Below are 16070 nucleotides of genomic sequence, written 5' to 3'. Positions count from 1 at the left end.
GGCGCGTGATACCGTTACCAAAGTGGGAGCTCGGGAGACTGGGCAAGAGAACGCCCGCTGAGTGCGCAAGTGTGTGTGGGAGCTAGAGATGGCCCACTAACAGTGGTGTCCATGCGAATAGATACACGTTGGATGCAATTGCAGGTGTCTTTTCTCAGAAGTTTCTAGAAATTTATGAAATATCTATGAAAACTATCATAATTATGGTCTTGCATGTTTCTCTGACTATCTCTAGCATTACATTATGATGATTATTTGGGATTTCTTAGAGATTTCTATAAGAAACACACACGATCGCACTGTAAAAAGAGAACAACTACCTGAGAGAACCATTTTCTATGTAAACATTACTCTCTCTATTGGACACTCTTTCTTCGAGAATCTCTATTTGTGTATGGGTGCGATAATGATAAATACAAATGCTAATTTTCGCCGGCTAATTTATGTTAAAAGCGTCTGTTTAGGACTTTAAATTTGGTCACAAAACAAAACACACATTTTTCAGCAATATTGTACTATGGTTGTGCATTTTTTCTATAATTTTTATCAAAGATAGTTGCAGATATTGAGTAATTTTTACACGTGGTTTTCAAAGGGATCGATGGCGAAGAAATTAGGGTATGTTCTGTACAAGAGGGTGTTTGTTCGGAAAGGGAATATATTAGGGATCACCTAGGAGCTATGGCCACATACACATCGATTTTTTGGATGATCTATAACCCAGGTATCGTGTAGTCGAGAGATTAACTAGAAGAGGTTCTTACTTATTTTATTTATTGCAACTTCACGCAACAGAAATTCCCAAACACACACTACCAAAGGTCTACAAATAAACGGAACACGTCACATAGCCAAACAACAACAACAACTCCCTCTCTTTCGATCTCCCGCTCTCTCTCTCTTGCTCTGGCTCACTCCAATTGTATGCATGTGTTTGTGCCAAAAAAGGCAAGAAAAATAATGTGTACAACAAAAATAATTAAATTACTTAAGTAATCCGCCAAGCACTTTATTAAAGATTTAGTTAACGCTTTTTTGTGTGCCAAAATGGGTGACAAAATTATCGATTTATGACATGTAAACAAGGATTAGCGCCCGCTTTAAATTGGTAAATAAGACTATTTATATTTCGCACGACAATTGGGTATTGGGTATTTTGATAATACGTTTGTGTTGCCACCATCCACAAGTGTGTGTGTGTGTGTGAGTGTGTAGTGCGTGTGTGTGTTAGAGGACGGGCCTCCTCTTCTAATGTTCCAAAAAAGAAGAAGCAGTTGTTGGCCTAATTATTCGCACGGTTTGTTCGCACAATTAGCGTGTTTTGAGGCACGCGCGTTTACCATCTGCTCGATTCTCTTTCGCATTCCGATGCTCTTTTATTGATGATTTCACAATTGTTATTTACTTTTTTGCAATTAATGCCGCGGGTCTAAGAAGAAGCACGCCGTGGTGTTTGAAAGTGTTGAGGAATTCGATAATTGTGTTAGAGATGACAGCTAGAGATGGGACTTCGATAAACTAAAAAAAATACCAAAAAGTCCGTTTTGAAAAAACTGCTCTCCCCGCTATTATTTAAATTTTCAAAATAAAAACAAAATAAAATTTACAAAACTTTAGAAAATTTAATCTTTGTTCGTTTGAGTTTACAACTATTTCGAGTCTTAATCTCTGTGAGTTTCACATAGTTTTAAAGTGCATACAGATTCGTTACTGAAAGCCATTGCTTGAATCTCATTTTGTGTGGAATATAACACGAATCTCTAGAAAATCTCTAGTAATCATTAAATATTATGTTGCACATCTCATTGTTCTTCTGATTGAGGGCGAAAGTGCAGCCCGCAGTTTTATGGGACAGAGTGGAGCGCACATGTTTGGCATAAGGTCGGGCCACGGCCTGCAGGAAAACTGAACGAATGCTCGTTTGTCTGAAAAAAGATATTTATTACAAAAGAAATAAAAAATATACATTTTAGGGGCTTACTTGAGCAGCTGCTCCGGCCGCTGCAGTTGCATACAGAGCTTAATGCCGCTGTAAAAGTCCAGATGCGCCTCCAGGCTCAGTTTAGGTTCGTGGGTGAGCGTAAAGTCCTGGACCAACTTGGCATATGTGAATCCGACGGCCAGATGCCCAAGAACAGCACTTCCAGCACTAAAATGGGAAATATTTTGTAAAATAGTATTAAAGTTATGATTTCTATTAGTTACTTCTGCTGGATCTCCGTCTGGGCGTTACGATTCCAAAGACTGAAGCCGACTTTGCCATTGAGATCCACACTCCTAGCTCCCAGAACCTGCCAGTGGAGAGTGGCTCCCGATGCCAAGACGATGTAGTGCTCGTTATCTTGGGCCAAAGTGGTAGCCTGGTAGGCGGGGGTCGTGTCTGAGGCAGTTCCGCCCCACACATGGCCCATCAGCTCTGTTTGTCCGTTGAAGAAGACCAATGGTCGCAGCTGGGAGCCCTGAACGCTGATCTCCATGCCGGCGGTAATAGTGTCCTCCCCGCCCAGGTCATCATCAGCGGGAATATTATCCGTGCCATCATCGGTGCCGCCATCGCCCACCATGGAGCCCAATCCGGCGGTATAGATTCCCAATTTGAAGCTGCTGGCCTGGGCGCGTCCGGCATGCAACAGGAATTCCACAGATCCACGCTTAAGGATGCCCTGGTAAACCTCCTGCGTGCTTAGCAGGGATTCATTGAAAGCGGGAGACAGGGAGAGCTGGCGGGCAAGCACTGTGGTGAGACCTGCAAGAATTAAAAGTAATACTTACTGAAAGTCTCTCAAATCACAACAAATACTTACCCTTCTGTCCCAGGACATTGTAGTTGTTTACCCTGCTGCGCTTAACCAACTCCGTCTTGAATAATGCCTTGAATCGCGGGCACTGCTCGGCCAGCATTCGGAGCTTCTGCAACACGTAGGTTTTGATCTCGAACTGACGATCGGTGGAGGCCAGGTAGTCCAAGAGATGGCCCAACTGCTCCTGGCTAGGTCGCAGGGAAAGGATAATATCCAAGGCCAGGGTACGAGCGGAGCTATCGAAACGGCGTCGCCGCTGATAGAAGATTCCCTCAAACTGCTGGCGGTGCGAGGAGTTGAAGGAGCCAACAGGGAAGGCCTTCAGAGCTTGCAAAGCGGCCACCGATAAATTAGGCTCCTCGCGACTTTGTGCCTGATCCAGCAGGGGTTCGATGGTAACAGGGTCTCGAAGATTCTGCAATGCCCGGATATACAAGGTGGGCTCCTTGGAAGTCAGTCCCTGGAGGAGGAAGGCGCGCACTTTCTCCAACAAGACATCATTCACATCAAATTCACTCTGTCGAGTCAAGACGGACAAGGTTTGGATGATACTATCCGACAGTTTGGCCTGCTTTTTGATGGCTTCCAACTGAAGCAAGTCGTGCAGATGCTCAACAATTTTCCTTTCCGGGTGGGTGGCCACCGCCAACGACTGCAAATACTTCTCCAGTAGCTCCAGCTCTTCGTCTGTGGTTTCCGCCTCTTTGTAAATAAAACTGAAGGTGGCATTGTGGGCATCGAATGTCTGAGCAGCTCCAAACAAATCCACCAACTGGGGTAACAGCTCCGTGTGCTCCTTGAGTAGCGCCTCGATCTGTTCCTGCCTGGCAATGCGAGCCAGGGGGATGAGCTTAACGTAGGCTAGTGCGAGGGACGACTTGCCCACGTCAACAGACTGCAAATCATCCAGAGAAGCCTTGAGCTGTTCTTCAAGCTAAAAATATATATGGTTTAGACAATAAGTTTGGGAAATATAGTTATTATTCCTTACAGTTTGCTCTTTAATCGCACTAATTAGCCCATCGATGTCGGATTCCAGTTGGAAGACACGATACCATTCCAAGAGGCTTTCGATGGCTCCATCCAAGGTGTCCTGTTCCAGTTGTTTCACATTCTCCGGTCCCTGGGACACATGCTGGAGGGTAAAAGTGCTCTTTACCAAGCTACCCACATCCGGCTTGGCTGCCAGGGTGAGTTGGTGTTCCTCCACAGATTCCGCTTTGAGAAGAGATCCATCTGACGAGAGTTCGTAGCTGGTGAGCTCCTTCGACCGCTGGGTAACTCCCAGGGCTTCCTCGGGATGATAGTTAACCCTCAGATCCCAAAGGGCACAATCTCTTTTGGTTTTCTCAATCTTCGTGGATGACTTGACGTTGTAGGAGACGCGACAGAGACCAGAAACATCCAGTTCTTCTTCGACGGGTCCATCTAATCGCAACTGCAGGAGCGAGGCGATGCCACGTTCCAAGTTCAGAAGCGACTGATCTCTGCCGGAATGGGCGATAACCTTATCAGGCTGCCCTTTAACCAGACTAACGTAGAAAGGTCTGTCCGGAATGGCTGTGATGGAGCGATCCTTTCCCGAAGCCAGCACTCGACTTTCGCTGATAAAGATCTCCAGCAACTGATCCTCCTGTCGGCTCCAAACTGAGTTTACATGAAGATCCGTTTCAAAAATGTATCCGGTCTCCTGGGAACTGGATTCCCTGCCCGCATCCTCAAGAATCACCTGATTCCGTAGCTTGAAGATCTGCTGACTTTGCGGGGGAACCAGAAAAGAACTTCCTTCGGCTGGAAAGAGATTGGAACACGTCATTCATTAGTCCATCGGATTGCTATAACTTTCACCCAGAAGCGAGCAATAATCAGCATAGGCTGAGGTTATCAACAAGTGGCCCTGCACAGTGGGTGGGACCCTCACATTCTCTATGATTAAAACTAGTTTTTGGGTAGTGATAAGAACAAATATGAGTGGAGTGATTCTATTATTTCAGATTATAGAATTCTGAGATAAAACTAGGGTTCTTGGGCTTGAATTTGTAGTTCTCTGTTGACTAAAGCCCTTGTTTTAATTGCCTTGACCTTCAAAATTAACATTTTTTACTGCCTTTGGGCCCACTGTCCAAAATCAGCTGCTCCATTAGGAATGTGTGTCAGATAAAAGTTCTCTCCATTTTATTTCTTTGTGTGCTTCTTTGTTGTTACCAATTTTTTGGCTGTGTGTGTGGGCTTAAACCCCCTCGTAAACAGTTCATTCAACTTTACTTAACCACTTTCTACGTGCCTGGCATTCGCTTAAACAAACTTACCCAATTTATCATTAAATATTCGCATTATTACTTACCGAAGCATCCCAAAAAGAATGATAGTAGAAGCAGAAAGTGCACCTCTTTTGAGTTTTTGAGCTTGTTCATTGTGTTTGTTGTTGCTTTTGTTCGACTTTTTACTTATTTTTAGGTTAGACTAGACTTAGGTATTCAAATTTAATTCATTGATAAGGGATAATTGATAAGACGTGTTGCCGAGCCGGCTTCCGATGAACTTTTAAACGAAATCAAAATAAAGCTGGCCGTGTAATAGAGATGGCACAACATCGATAACATTGCGCCTTCCAACATGTTCAAGTTCGTTTGCAACCAGATTCTGGTTTACTAATTTTTCACAAAAATGGTCACACTAAATTTAGCCAATTGGAACAAATTTAATTTTTACAAAACTTAATAAATTTAATTCTTCCCACACATTTACATTTTTGGAATAAAGATTCGATTTACATTGTACATATAAAATGATCCGCATCAATACTGGAGTAAATGTGACCCTCAGAGATCATGAAGTCGAGAATATTGCTGAAAAAAATTGTAATTAGAAACATATACTCAAATATTTATACATTTTCTTACTTCAATTCGGAGTTACTGATGTGCGAGAACTTGGCTTTAAGCTCCTTGCGACTGATTCCCTCTTCGGAAACGTTGCCCTTTATGGCCTGGAACACAGCCTGCTGTTTGGGATCCAATCCGCTGACAATGGCGTTGCTCTGCGAAGCTGTGAAGTCTGCGATGGAGCCCGCTCCTGAATATGCAGCACCACCAGTTGCTCCACCCTTGCTCTGGTAGTCCTCCGCCTTGTAGCGCGCGTTGAGCACTTCCAGGAGGTGGGTGCACACCTCATTGGGATCCAAAATGGGCAGCAGCTTGAACACCATTAGCGTCTTTTGGCCCGCCTGGGAGCGCGTTGTACCATACACCTTTACGTAGTTGTTGACCATCACTTCGGGAGCCTTGAGAGTGTCGCCTTCTTCCAACCAGTAGTGTGCATCGATCCTGCCGCTGTGGTCCTCCAGGGTGTATGTAATCTTCGTCGAAGAGGTCTCGATATTTCGAACAATTCCCACCACACAGGCCATCGCATATTGCATGCCAAACATCTCGATGTTTCCCTCAGGAGCGTCCACAATCTGCTTCACGACCAAGGGAACTATACCCTAAGGATAGAGATTTAACAATATGAATTATAAATATTTGTATTAAATATTCTTTATTTTACGAACCTCTCCCTTTTGACTGCTGGCCGCTCCAGCCGGTGCCGTCTGAGTGGCATTGAAATCACCAACTAGAAGATCAAAACAGTTGATTACCCGCTTTACTTTGAGAAAATTTATTTACTTACAAGAATCATTCATGTTGCTTGTTTTTTAATTATTAGAAATAGTGATTTTTAAATTAATTTCACAAGGTCTCGCAGTAAACAACAAAACGCGCGAAAATTCTGCATTAATGTGGCCTGTTGGAAAAATATGTAAAAATACTACCTATTTGGTATTTTTCAGTATACTTCCTTGTAGAGTACCGCCCATTTTGTAAAGTTTAGAATTTTATCAAATTATTTAAATTAAAAAAATACGTTATAATTCGTGAATTTTAAATTGGAAATATTTATTTCCTAGATTATAAGCTAAAATATTTTTTGATTGTTTTCAAATTATAATCATTACAGTGCCAGATAATTTGAGGTTCAATCATTCAAAAATTGTTTATTTCACAAATTTTAGCCTAAAAAAGTGTATATTTTTACAAATTTGATGAAAAAGCATGTAATTTTTAATTATTGAATAATCAAATTGTCTTTTTTTATATTTCTTTTTATATAAGTTTTTAAACCTGATTATAATCAGTTATAAATATATTTAAATTTTTAAAATCAATTTTTTTTCTGAAAATGAAAGTAAAATCCTGGTGAAACGTTTTCATTTCGTATCCCTATTTTATTTGAACATTAAAAAATAAAAAATGGAATCATCAAGTGATTTTAATCTGACATTAATATGACGATTCCACGATTTATTGGGATTTCTTATCAAGATCTTTTGCAACTGATTAATTTTTAATGGCAACAGCGAATTCATTTCATCACCTGCTGAAATAAAATTTTTAATAAATTTATTGGGTGAAAGTGATTCTAAAAATTATCCTGAAATAGGATATAATATATAATATAAGAAATTTGAATTAAAGGAATAATGCATTTTATTTTTTATTTTTGATGTTGATTAAATTTATGATTTATTAGTTTTTGAAACTTGCATTTAATGGTCCCCAAAAAATTGCTGTCTGGGATTAGATTATTGTTTTTTGTTCGTGCAAGATATGCCGGCAGATATGGTAGATTATACTTATAGTTACGCAACAGGCATTTATAAGCTCTTATTAAGAGCTCTCTTAAAGCCAATTGCGTTTAGAAAGTTTTCTGCATTTGGGAAAGACGCACGCTGAAGTTAATTCTAATCGAAGAATGGCTATAATTTCCTTAATCCTAGGCCTGGTGGCCGTCGGTCTTTTCTACACGTTCATAACATGGAACTTTGATTACTGGAGCAAACGAAAGGTGCCGGGTCCTTCGCCCAGAATCCTTTCGATATTTACGAATTTTTCAATGTTTAAAAGACATCCTTTGTATGGTCTGATCAATGTTTACAAGTGAGTTTTCGGTCCTGTGATTTTAAATAGAATAATTTAAACTAAAGCCAAATATACAATAATTTAATTTAATTTTTTTTTCAGCCTGTACAAATAAAAATACGATGCCGTGGGCCTTTTTGGTGGTCGACTTCCGCAATTGCTGATAATTAATCCGGAACTGGCTCGTCGTGTTTTCGTGGCCGATTTCAGGAGTTTTCATGACAACGAGGTGGCCAGGTTCTTGGACGAAAAGTCGGACTATATATTTGCTAATAATCCATTCTCCCTGACTGGCAAGGATTGGAAGGACAGGCGAGCGGAAGTAACTCCTGGACTGACAATGGGAAGGGTGAGTTGGATTCATTTTTAAAGGTGATAGATAAAACTAAAGTCCTGTGTTAAATAGATAAAAACAGTGTATCCTGTGACCAATTCTGTGTGCCAAAAAATGGGTGAATGGATCAGCAAGCAGATACGCCTTGGATCCTCTGATGGTATTGATGCCAAGGATGTGCGTAAGATTTTCAAAACTTTCCTCCCAATTTCAATAAAAATATTAATAAAATTAAAATAATTCTTATAGTTGAGCTTGCGATTTACTTCCGAAATGGTCACTGATTCTGTTTTGGGCCTGAGTGCTGAAAGCTTCTCGGATACCCCCACGCCGGTCATGTCCTACATAAAGGAAATGTTTGTCCAGCCTTGGTCCTTCATACGATCCTCCATGCTGGTCAGCTCTTTTCCACTGCTGAGCCACCTAATCAAAGTGAACTTCGTCCCGAGGCACGTGGAGCAGTTTTTCCAGGGGCTAATGGGCAGAGCGATAGAGGCGCGTCGGACTCAACTGGCCGGTGATAAGAAGTTCCAGCGGACGGACTTGCTCGAGTACATCATGCAGCTGGCCGAGAAGAAGGATCTCGACACTCGACAGGTTCTCACTCGCATGATGTCCTTTCTGCTCGGTGGCATAGAGACGACGGGCGGGGTACTGGCCCACATGTTGCTGCTGCTGGGACGCGATCAGGAGGCGCAACAGCGCCTACGAGAGGAGATTCTGCCACGTCTGCAGAAGGGCACTATTCCCTTCGACGAGATCAACAACTTGCCATTTTTAGACGCCTGTATGCAGGGTGAGTTCAAGTTGAAGTCAAGCTAGGTCCTTGTTGTTAACGAAGAATCCTGCAGAATCGATCCGCCTTTTCCCGCCATTCTCCACGTCCAGCCGGCTCTGCACCGAGACCATTGAACTGCCCAACAAGGATGGGCCCAACTTTGTCGTAGACAAGGGCACCACCGTCATCGTGCCCCTTTACTGCTTCATGCAGGACGAGGACTTCTTCCCAGATGCCCAGGCTTTCAAGCCGGATCGCTTCATGGAACCCGATGCCGCCAAAAAGTATCGGGAAAGTGGTGTCTTTATGGGATTCGCAGATGGTCCTCGAATCTGCATTGGTTAGTGAAGACATTTTTTATCCTTGAAGAAATATTATATAATTTTCTCCCACAGGTATGCGATTTGCTACAGTTCAGGTCAAGGCAGCCATCGTGGAGATTCTCTCCAATTTCAATGTCCGAGTCAACCCCAAGACCCGCAAGGATAACGAGTTCGAGCCGATCGGTGTCCTCACTGACCTGCGAGGAGGCGTTTGGCTTGACTTTGAATCTCTCGTAAAATAGGCAAATAAGTTAATTATTATTTTTCAATTTAAATATTTTAACTTAATTATTAAATATATATTAAACCAAAAACTGATTAAATATAAGGCTTATATTTTTATTTCCTTTTAGAAGAATTTAGTTTTTATTTTGCCAAATAGTGTGCTTCATTTTGATGTTAATCACATTTCAGGTTCTTATCTCTATAAGTGGAGTGTGATTAATTTTTTATGGCTTGGATTACCATTTCATATTCATTTCCTGAGATTGTATCTGTACTTAAATAATGGCTTATAAATATATATATTTTACATTCCATTTCTATCTCTTTTTTCCTGAGTTGGCTTACTAAAAACTAGTTCTTAAAACTAAACAGATTTTAATTCATGAATGGCACTGATGAATAGTTGTATACACTTTTCAATAAAATAATTTTTATCTATCATTCTTCTTTTTTGGCTGGGCTTCGATATTGGCAGACGGACAAATGTCCTTATTCAAACACTCCCTGCAATTTGGCTTCAAGGGAGTACAAATTGTTTGCCCGAATCCCACAAGAAGGGGAGTCACCTCCGACCAAAGGCTATAGGGAAGCCACTTCTCCAGAGCAACTCGAGTTTGTTCCGGTTCTTTGGTGGGTCTTGGCACCCACTTCAAGCGATTGGACAAGCGATGGACGTGCACATCCACTCCGATTCCAGTGACTTTGTTCCAGGCCACGGCCATGCAAATGTGGGCCATCTTTGGACCAACTCCTGGCAGGGCTTTGAGTTCCTTGGGAGTGTCGGGTATATCCGAATCGTATTTTTCTATTAGTATTTGCACAGTTTGCTTAAGGTATTTGGCTTTGTTCTGAAATATAAATTAAGTCAGAGATAGAGTCAATATTTAGAGTTTCTTTAAACCTTATAAAAAGAAACGGGATGCAGAAGACCCTCCAATTCTTCTACCGGCATATCATTTAAGGTTTGTGGGGAAAGGTCTCGCTCTTTTAGGCGATTCATGGCCTCGAATGTGGTTTGATCCTTGGTTTGGCTGGAGAGCATTAGGGCCACCAGGTTTTGAAAACGTTGGGTCTGTGAAATAAAATTAAAATATGTGTTAGATTTATAATAATAAGTTAACATGTTTAAATAGTTAAATGACCTCGTTTTTTTTTGTATTTGGTAATGGAGATTAGGACTCAAGTTCAGGTACTTCAGATATGTTTGATAATCAAATCAAAATGATAATAAATAAAGCTACTAGATACTAGCATTGGATAGAAATTTATAACTATTTCATAACCTTTATAAAATAGAATAGAAATATAAACCAAAATGAGTATCATTATAATAATATTACTATCATAACAATATCTAAACTCTTCTTTTATTTGTAGTTTAATTTATCAGAAGTCAGAAGCTTTTTAGTTTTGAAATTTCATATTGTTTGGCCGAATTGCGACAGCAAACAATAATGGTATAAACAATAAAATATATGGGGGTGCAATCGAGATTAGTTTGTTATCTGTAATTGGTACCCCAACAGCGTCCATTACGGGAAAGGTGAGGAGTATTCTCTCTGAGAAGTGGGTGCCGATATTTGTGGCTGGTGTCACTATCTCCGAGAGGAGCCCAATCAGTGTGTTGGTCACTCAGCTCTCCGGGAACCGGATCCAATCAACAGCTACAAATAGAGGCCACTAGGTGGGAAGGCAGCTCAGAAGCGTTGCGGCATTCGCGTTAAACGCTGCAGACGGAGCTCCAATTGAAACGAGAATGGTTCTGATTACTCTGGCCCTGACCCTGGCGGTCGTCGGGCTGCTCTATTTGATGATGACATGGAACTTTAACTACTGGAGACGACGAAGGGTTCCGGGGCCAAAGCCCAAGCTATTTGTAGGAAACTATCCCAACATGTTTTCGATGAAGCGTCATCTCATATACGATCTGCAAGACATATATAGGTAAGCTCGAAGCTTCGTATGAATTATGATGTCATAATATGCAATATTCTATTCAACTTAGGAAATACAAAAGCAAATACGACGCAGTGGGCGTATACGGAGGTCGACTTCCTCAATTGCTGGTTATTAATCCAGACCTGGCCCATCGGGTATTCGTCTCTGATTTCAAGCATTTCCATGACAATGAGGTGGCCAAGTTTATAGATGAGAAAACCGATTTTATTTTCGCCAACAATCCGTTCTCACTGACCGGGGATGAATGGAAGGAAAGGCGTGCCGAAGTAACGCCCGGCCTGACCATGGGAAGAGTGAGTTTTTAAATATTTTCCTTCCCAGTGTAGGCCCTAAACAAGTTATTATTGAAACAAAAATGTAGGTAAAAACCGTATATCCAGTGACAAACACTGTTTGCAAACAACTAAGTGAGTGGGTTGAGAAGCAAATACGTCTTGGAGCTTCGGCAACTGGTGGCATTGATGCCAAGGATGTGAGTAAAGGACATAAAGAGTTCCTAACTATAATTAATAAAACTTAATTTCTTTAGATGAGTCTCCGTTTCACCTCGGAGACGGTTACCGACTGTGTTTTGGGCTTAAAGGCCGACAGTTTCTCGGACAAGCCGACCCCTATAATGTCGCATATCAAGAACCTCTTTAACCAGCCTTGGACCTTTATGATTTTCTTCATCCTGACCAACACTTTTCCCTTGCTGAGTCGCTTGATTAAATTGCGATTTGTTCCAATTAAAGCTGAGTCGTTCTTCCTCGGTCTGATGGCCTCGGCGGTTGAGGCTCGCCGTGCACAGCAAGCCGGTGGAAAGCAATTTGAACGGACCGACTTCCTCGACTACATCCTCCAACTGGCCGACAAGAAGGACCTGAATAATCGCCAACTCCTGGCCCGCACCATGACCTTCCTTCTGGATGGTTTTGAGACCTCGGCCGGAGTTCTAGCCCATATGTTGCTACTCCTTGGACGCGATCCGGAGGCACAGCAGCGCTTGAGGGAGGAGATCCTACCGCGTCTCAAAAACGGCATCATTCCCTTCGACGAGCTCAACGATTTGCCCTACTTGGATGCCTGCCTGAATGGTACGATTATTTTTAAAACAAATCACTTACGATTACTGACATAATACGACACTTTTAGAGAGTCTTCGGCTCTTCCCACCCGCCTTCATGTCCAACAAACTGTGCACTGAGACCATTGAGTTGCCCAACAAGGATGGTCCCAACTTTGTGGTGGAAAAGGGCACCACTGTGATTGTGCCGCACTATTGCTTCATGCAGGACGAGGAGTTTTTCAACGACTCACAGGCTTTCCAGCCTGAACGATTCTTGGAGCCTGATGCCGCCAAAAAGTACAAAGACAGTGGCGTTTTCATGGGATTCGGAGACGGTCCACGAATCTGCATTGGTTAGAAATTAATTTTCAATTAAATAAGTTCTACTTATTTACGAATTTCTTTCATTGTCAGGTATGCGGTTTGCCACTGTTCAGGTCAAGGCTGCCATTGCGGAGCTCATCACCAAATTCAACGTCCGGGTCAATCCCAAGACCCGCAAAGACAACGAACTTGAAGCCACCGGGATCCTGGCCAGCCTTCGAGGAGGTATTTGGTTGGATTTTGAATCGCGCCAGTAATTTATCCACATTTATACTATAATCTTAAAAAAAAACTAATGAAGTTTCTATAATTAACCCGACTGTGAATTACAATCTGTTTATGTGACTTCTGTGTGTTATTTTTTGTATCGTTAATATTTTTATAATTTTTAAAATAAATCAAAAGAATGCAAACAAAATTCCACGTCGAAAGGATTAAGTTCATAGAGTCTCTTGCTTTGACTATTTCCTAGACAAAATAATGAGTCTTTAATGGTATATCTCTACTTTAAAAACCTTAAAGTTTTTGTTAAGTTTTCAATCTAAATAGTTCCCTCTCTGGTTAATTGCGTCTTACCTTTGCATCCGCAGTGGCGTCAGCACATTTATGACAACCCATAGTGTCCACTGGAGCAGTCATGAAGCTTCTCATGGTGCGAATGTTTGCCAGGTGCTGCTGCCACAGTGGATTAGGTGCATTCACATCTGGGTTTATTTGTGGTTCCACTGGCGGATCTATTTCTCTTTTAATTTTTTCGATCATTTCCTGAATGATTTCCTGTTTAACGAGAGGCTCATTTTCCTTTTTAATGTGGTTGGTTCTGATGGGCGAGTCCACGATATCGGGAATCACCTTACACTTGACCACCACTGCCGAACCCATTGCAATTCTAGACAAGGGTTCATCCTTTTTGATTTTGGGCGGCACTCGAGTTGGTGATAATGGTTCGGATTTAATATTTGTAATCCTTTGAGGCTCTCCATTTAAATTGCGCTGCTTTCGAGTTTGAATTGGCGAGAAGTATAAAGAAGTAGAGGACGATGCTTGCACCAGATCCTCTATATCCTTTAATAATCAAAATAAAATAATAAGAGGGTAAAAAACATATTGATTCCCGCTTACCTTCAAATTTCCGGCCGGATTCTGTTTATTTATTGTTTCTGTTGGCGTAATGACACCTCCCTTTTTGGCCAATTTGTTGGCCAATGATAGCTTTTTAACGTTTTTAGCCATATTATTAATTTGTTGTGCGATTTGTGTTTACGATGTTTGTTTACATTTTTTTCAGTGTGGCTGCAGATTTTTATTAAAAAGTAGTATTTTTCAAATACTGAATATTAACTGGCGGGCAATTCAAATTGTTTGTAGAAAATAATTGAATTTCTAGGAGTAGAAAATTATTATTGTGAACTTGCTGAACTTTGAAATAAAACAAATATATAATAATAAATATATATATTTTATGGTTTTTACCCCGATAAACATAAAATAACTCTATTCCAAATCAACTTTTTGTCTAATTTTTACCGTAATAAATAAGCAATAAAAAATAAATAAATATCAAAAGAGTTTATTATTTATTTTTTTACTTCAAGATCACCTCAAAAATTGAGTTTACAAACATGAAATGTACATCCTTGGACAAGAATTTTAGCGACTTTGATTACTGTTACATAAAATCCGAAACTAGGACCTCCGCCTTTTTTAGGTTTATTGTTAATCTTCTAAAAAAACACTTTCAAATAATGGGAGAAACAATACTACAAGCTTTAATCAAAAGTGTACTGAATCGTTATGGTTTTACAAAACGATTTTAATGGTGTTTAGGATAATGATCTTAGTTTAACTTTGAGCTATAAGCGACACATGGTTGCACTACATAATTACTTCTTTTGAATTGTTTAATATTTATTAAATGCTTCATTAAACATAAAAAGCTCTATATAAACCCTTTGTCAAGTCTTAGTTCATTTTTGACTGACGTTAAAATAAAAATTTTGTAAAAAAATCGTATAAAAATTTGTATTAAATATGATTTTTTGTCGAGTAACTATTTTTCAACTTGTTTTGATCTTTTATTTAGTAACAAAGGTAAAGCAATGATTAATTAAACATTATAAATGTATTACAAGAGTTTATAACTTATTTCTTATAATTCCAGATCACCTCCAAAATTGAGTTTACAAACATAAAATGCACATCCATGGACAAAGATTTTTGTGACTTCGATTACTGTTACATAAAATCCATAAATAGGACCTACAAATACATTTCATTAAAAGTGAAATTGTACAAAGTACCCATAACAAATGTCACTGTATGTAAAAATAATCTTAGTTATCTATCTAAAAGTCATTAAAATTTTCATCCATTAGGTTAATTTTTCGTTTATGAAGCGCGCGAATGGCTACAAACCATTTCTCTACAATATTACCGCAGATGCCTGCAAAATCAAAAATCAAATCCGGTTCTTGGCTATATGCACGGTTTGTTTAAAACCTACTCTAATATGAATCACACATGCCCCTTCGATGTGAGTTTTAAAATAAGTAATAATTTACTTATTGTTAGTTAATATTTTGATTATTTTGAAGCATGACCTTATTGTGGATAAGCTTTCTACGAATTTTATTAATTATCAGTTGACGAAATTGTTGCCCGTTCCGGAGGGAGAATATTTGTTCAGATCTAATTGGATAGCATATGGAATTCTTCGAGCCTCTGTTGATGCATACTTAAGTTTGACTTGATTATGTTAAAAGGAATAAGTGCAATCATTTTATTACTTTATTTTGTTAAATTTGAAGAAAATGTATTATTATATCATGCAATATCAATAGATTATTCAGACTTGCTGCGCAGTTTACTTTCATGAACCTGAAAAATATTGAAACTTTTAAGTCATATATAAATTTATCTATGTCCATGACTCACCTGTAGAGCTGCTTTGAAAAGATGATCAAATCAAATGATATTTAATAAATAAATTTCAAAAGAGTTTATTATTTATTTTTTATACTTCCAGAACACCTCAAAAATTGAGTTTACAAACATGAAATACACATCCTTGGACAAGGATTTTAGCGTCTTTGATTATTGTTACACGAATTCGATAACCAGGACTTCCGCCAAAATCTGGAGTATTTTTCTTTTTTTCACATATTTTGTTAACCTTCTGAAGAAACTCTTTCAAAAAATGGGACGAACAAAGTATACTGAATGGTTATGGCTTCACAAAACGATTTCAATTGTGTTTAGGATAATGATCTTGGTTTAACTTTGAGATATAAATGTCATATGGTTGCACATAATAATCA

At 39.8% G+C, this 16070-nt stretch overlaps 5 protein-coding genes and 1 pseudogene across 5 annotated transcripts; 3 read left to right on the top strand and 3 right to left on the bottom strand.

Moving 5' to 3' along the window:
- Positions 1–1602: 1602 nt before the first annotated feature.
- LOC6506885 (microsomal triglyceride transfer protein large subunit) lies at positions 1603–5367 on the bottom strand. Its single transcript, XM_001965231.4, has 6 exons — positions 5146–5367; positions 3793–4592; positions 2805–3735; positions 2206–2746; positions 1982–2149; positions 1603–1925 (listed from the first exon to the last, which is right to left on the bottom strand). The coding sequence occupies exons 1-6, from the start codon at positions 5213–5215 to the stop codon at positions 1772–1774; spliced, it is 2664 nt and encodes an 887-aa protein (XP_001965267.1). The 5' UTR covers positions 5216–5367; the 3' UTR covers positions 1603–1771.
- A 139-nt stretch (positions 5368–5506) lies between these two features.
- Positions 5507–6610, bottom strand: LOC6506874 (replication protein A 32 kDa subunit). Its single transcript, XM_001965230.4, has 4 exons — positions 6474–6610; positions 6355–6416; positions 5705–6288; positions 5507–5650 (listed from the first exon to the last, which is right to left on the bottom strand). Exons 1-4 carry the CDS (start codon positions 6484–6486, stop codon positions 5572–5574), a joined length of 738 nt encoding a protein of 245 aa, XP_001965266.1. The 5' UTR covers positions 6487–6610; the 3' UTR covers positions 5507–5571.
- A 797-nt stretch (positions 6611–7407) lies between these two features.
- Positions 7408–9439, top strand: LOC6503708 (probable cytochrome P450 28a5). Its single transcript, XM_032455252.2, has 6 exons — positions 7408–7780; positions 7865–8111; positions 8169–8273; positions 8346–8892; positions 8948–9214; positions 9270–9439. Exons 2-6 carry the CDS (start codon positions 8103–8105, stop codon positions 9437–9439), a joined length of 1098 nt encoding a protein of 365 aa, XP_032311143.2. The 5' UTR covers positions 7408–7780; positions 7865–8102.
- Positions 9440–9613: 174 nt separating this feature from the next.
- LOC6506863 (endonuclease III-like protein 1) lies at positions 9614–14074 on the bottom strand. Its single transcript, XM_001965227.4, has 4 exons — positions 13876–14074; positions 13330–13818; positions 10324–10494; positions 9614–10270 (listed from the first exon to the last, which is right to left on the bottom strand). The coding sequence occupies exons 1-4, from the start codon at positions 13984–13986 to the stop codon at positions 9854–9856; spliced, it is 1188 nt and encodes a 395-aa protein (XP_001965263.1). The 5' UTR covers positions 13987–14074; the 3' UTR covers positions 9614–9853.
- On the top strand, positions 11097–13098 carry LOC6503719 (probable cytochrome P450 28a5). Its single transcript, XM_001965228.4, has 6 exons — positions 11097–11366; positions 11428–11674; positions 11743–11853; positions 11911–12457; positions 12516–12782; positions 12844–13098. Exons 1-6 carry the CDS (start codon positions 11179–11181, stop codon positions 13008–13010), a joined length of 1527 nt encoding a protein of 508 aa, XP_001965264.1. The 5' UTR covers positions 11097–11178; the 3' UTR covers positions 13011–13098.
- On the top strand, positions 14019–15513 carry LOC26514047 (annotated as a pseudogene).
- Positions 15514–16070: the final 557 nt, after the last annotated feature.

Source organism: Drosophila ananassae, chromosome 3R (assembly GCF_017639315.1).
Source record: "Drosophila ananassae strain 14024-0371.13 chromosome 3R, ASM1763931v2, whole genome shotgun sequence".
Lineage (NCBI taxonomy): Eukaryota > Metazoa > Arthropoda > Insecta > Diptera > Drosophilidae > Drosophila > Drosophila ananassae.
Note: the sequence above shows the minus strand (reverse complement) of the source record. Positions and strands in the feature narration are given on the sequence as shown.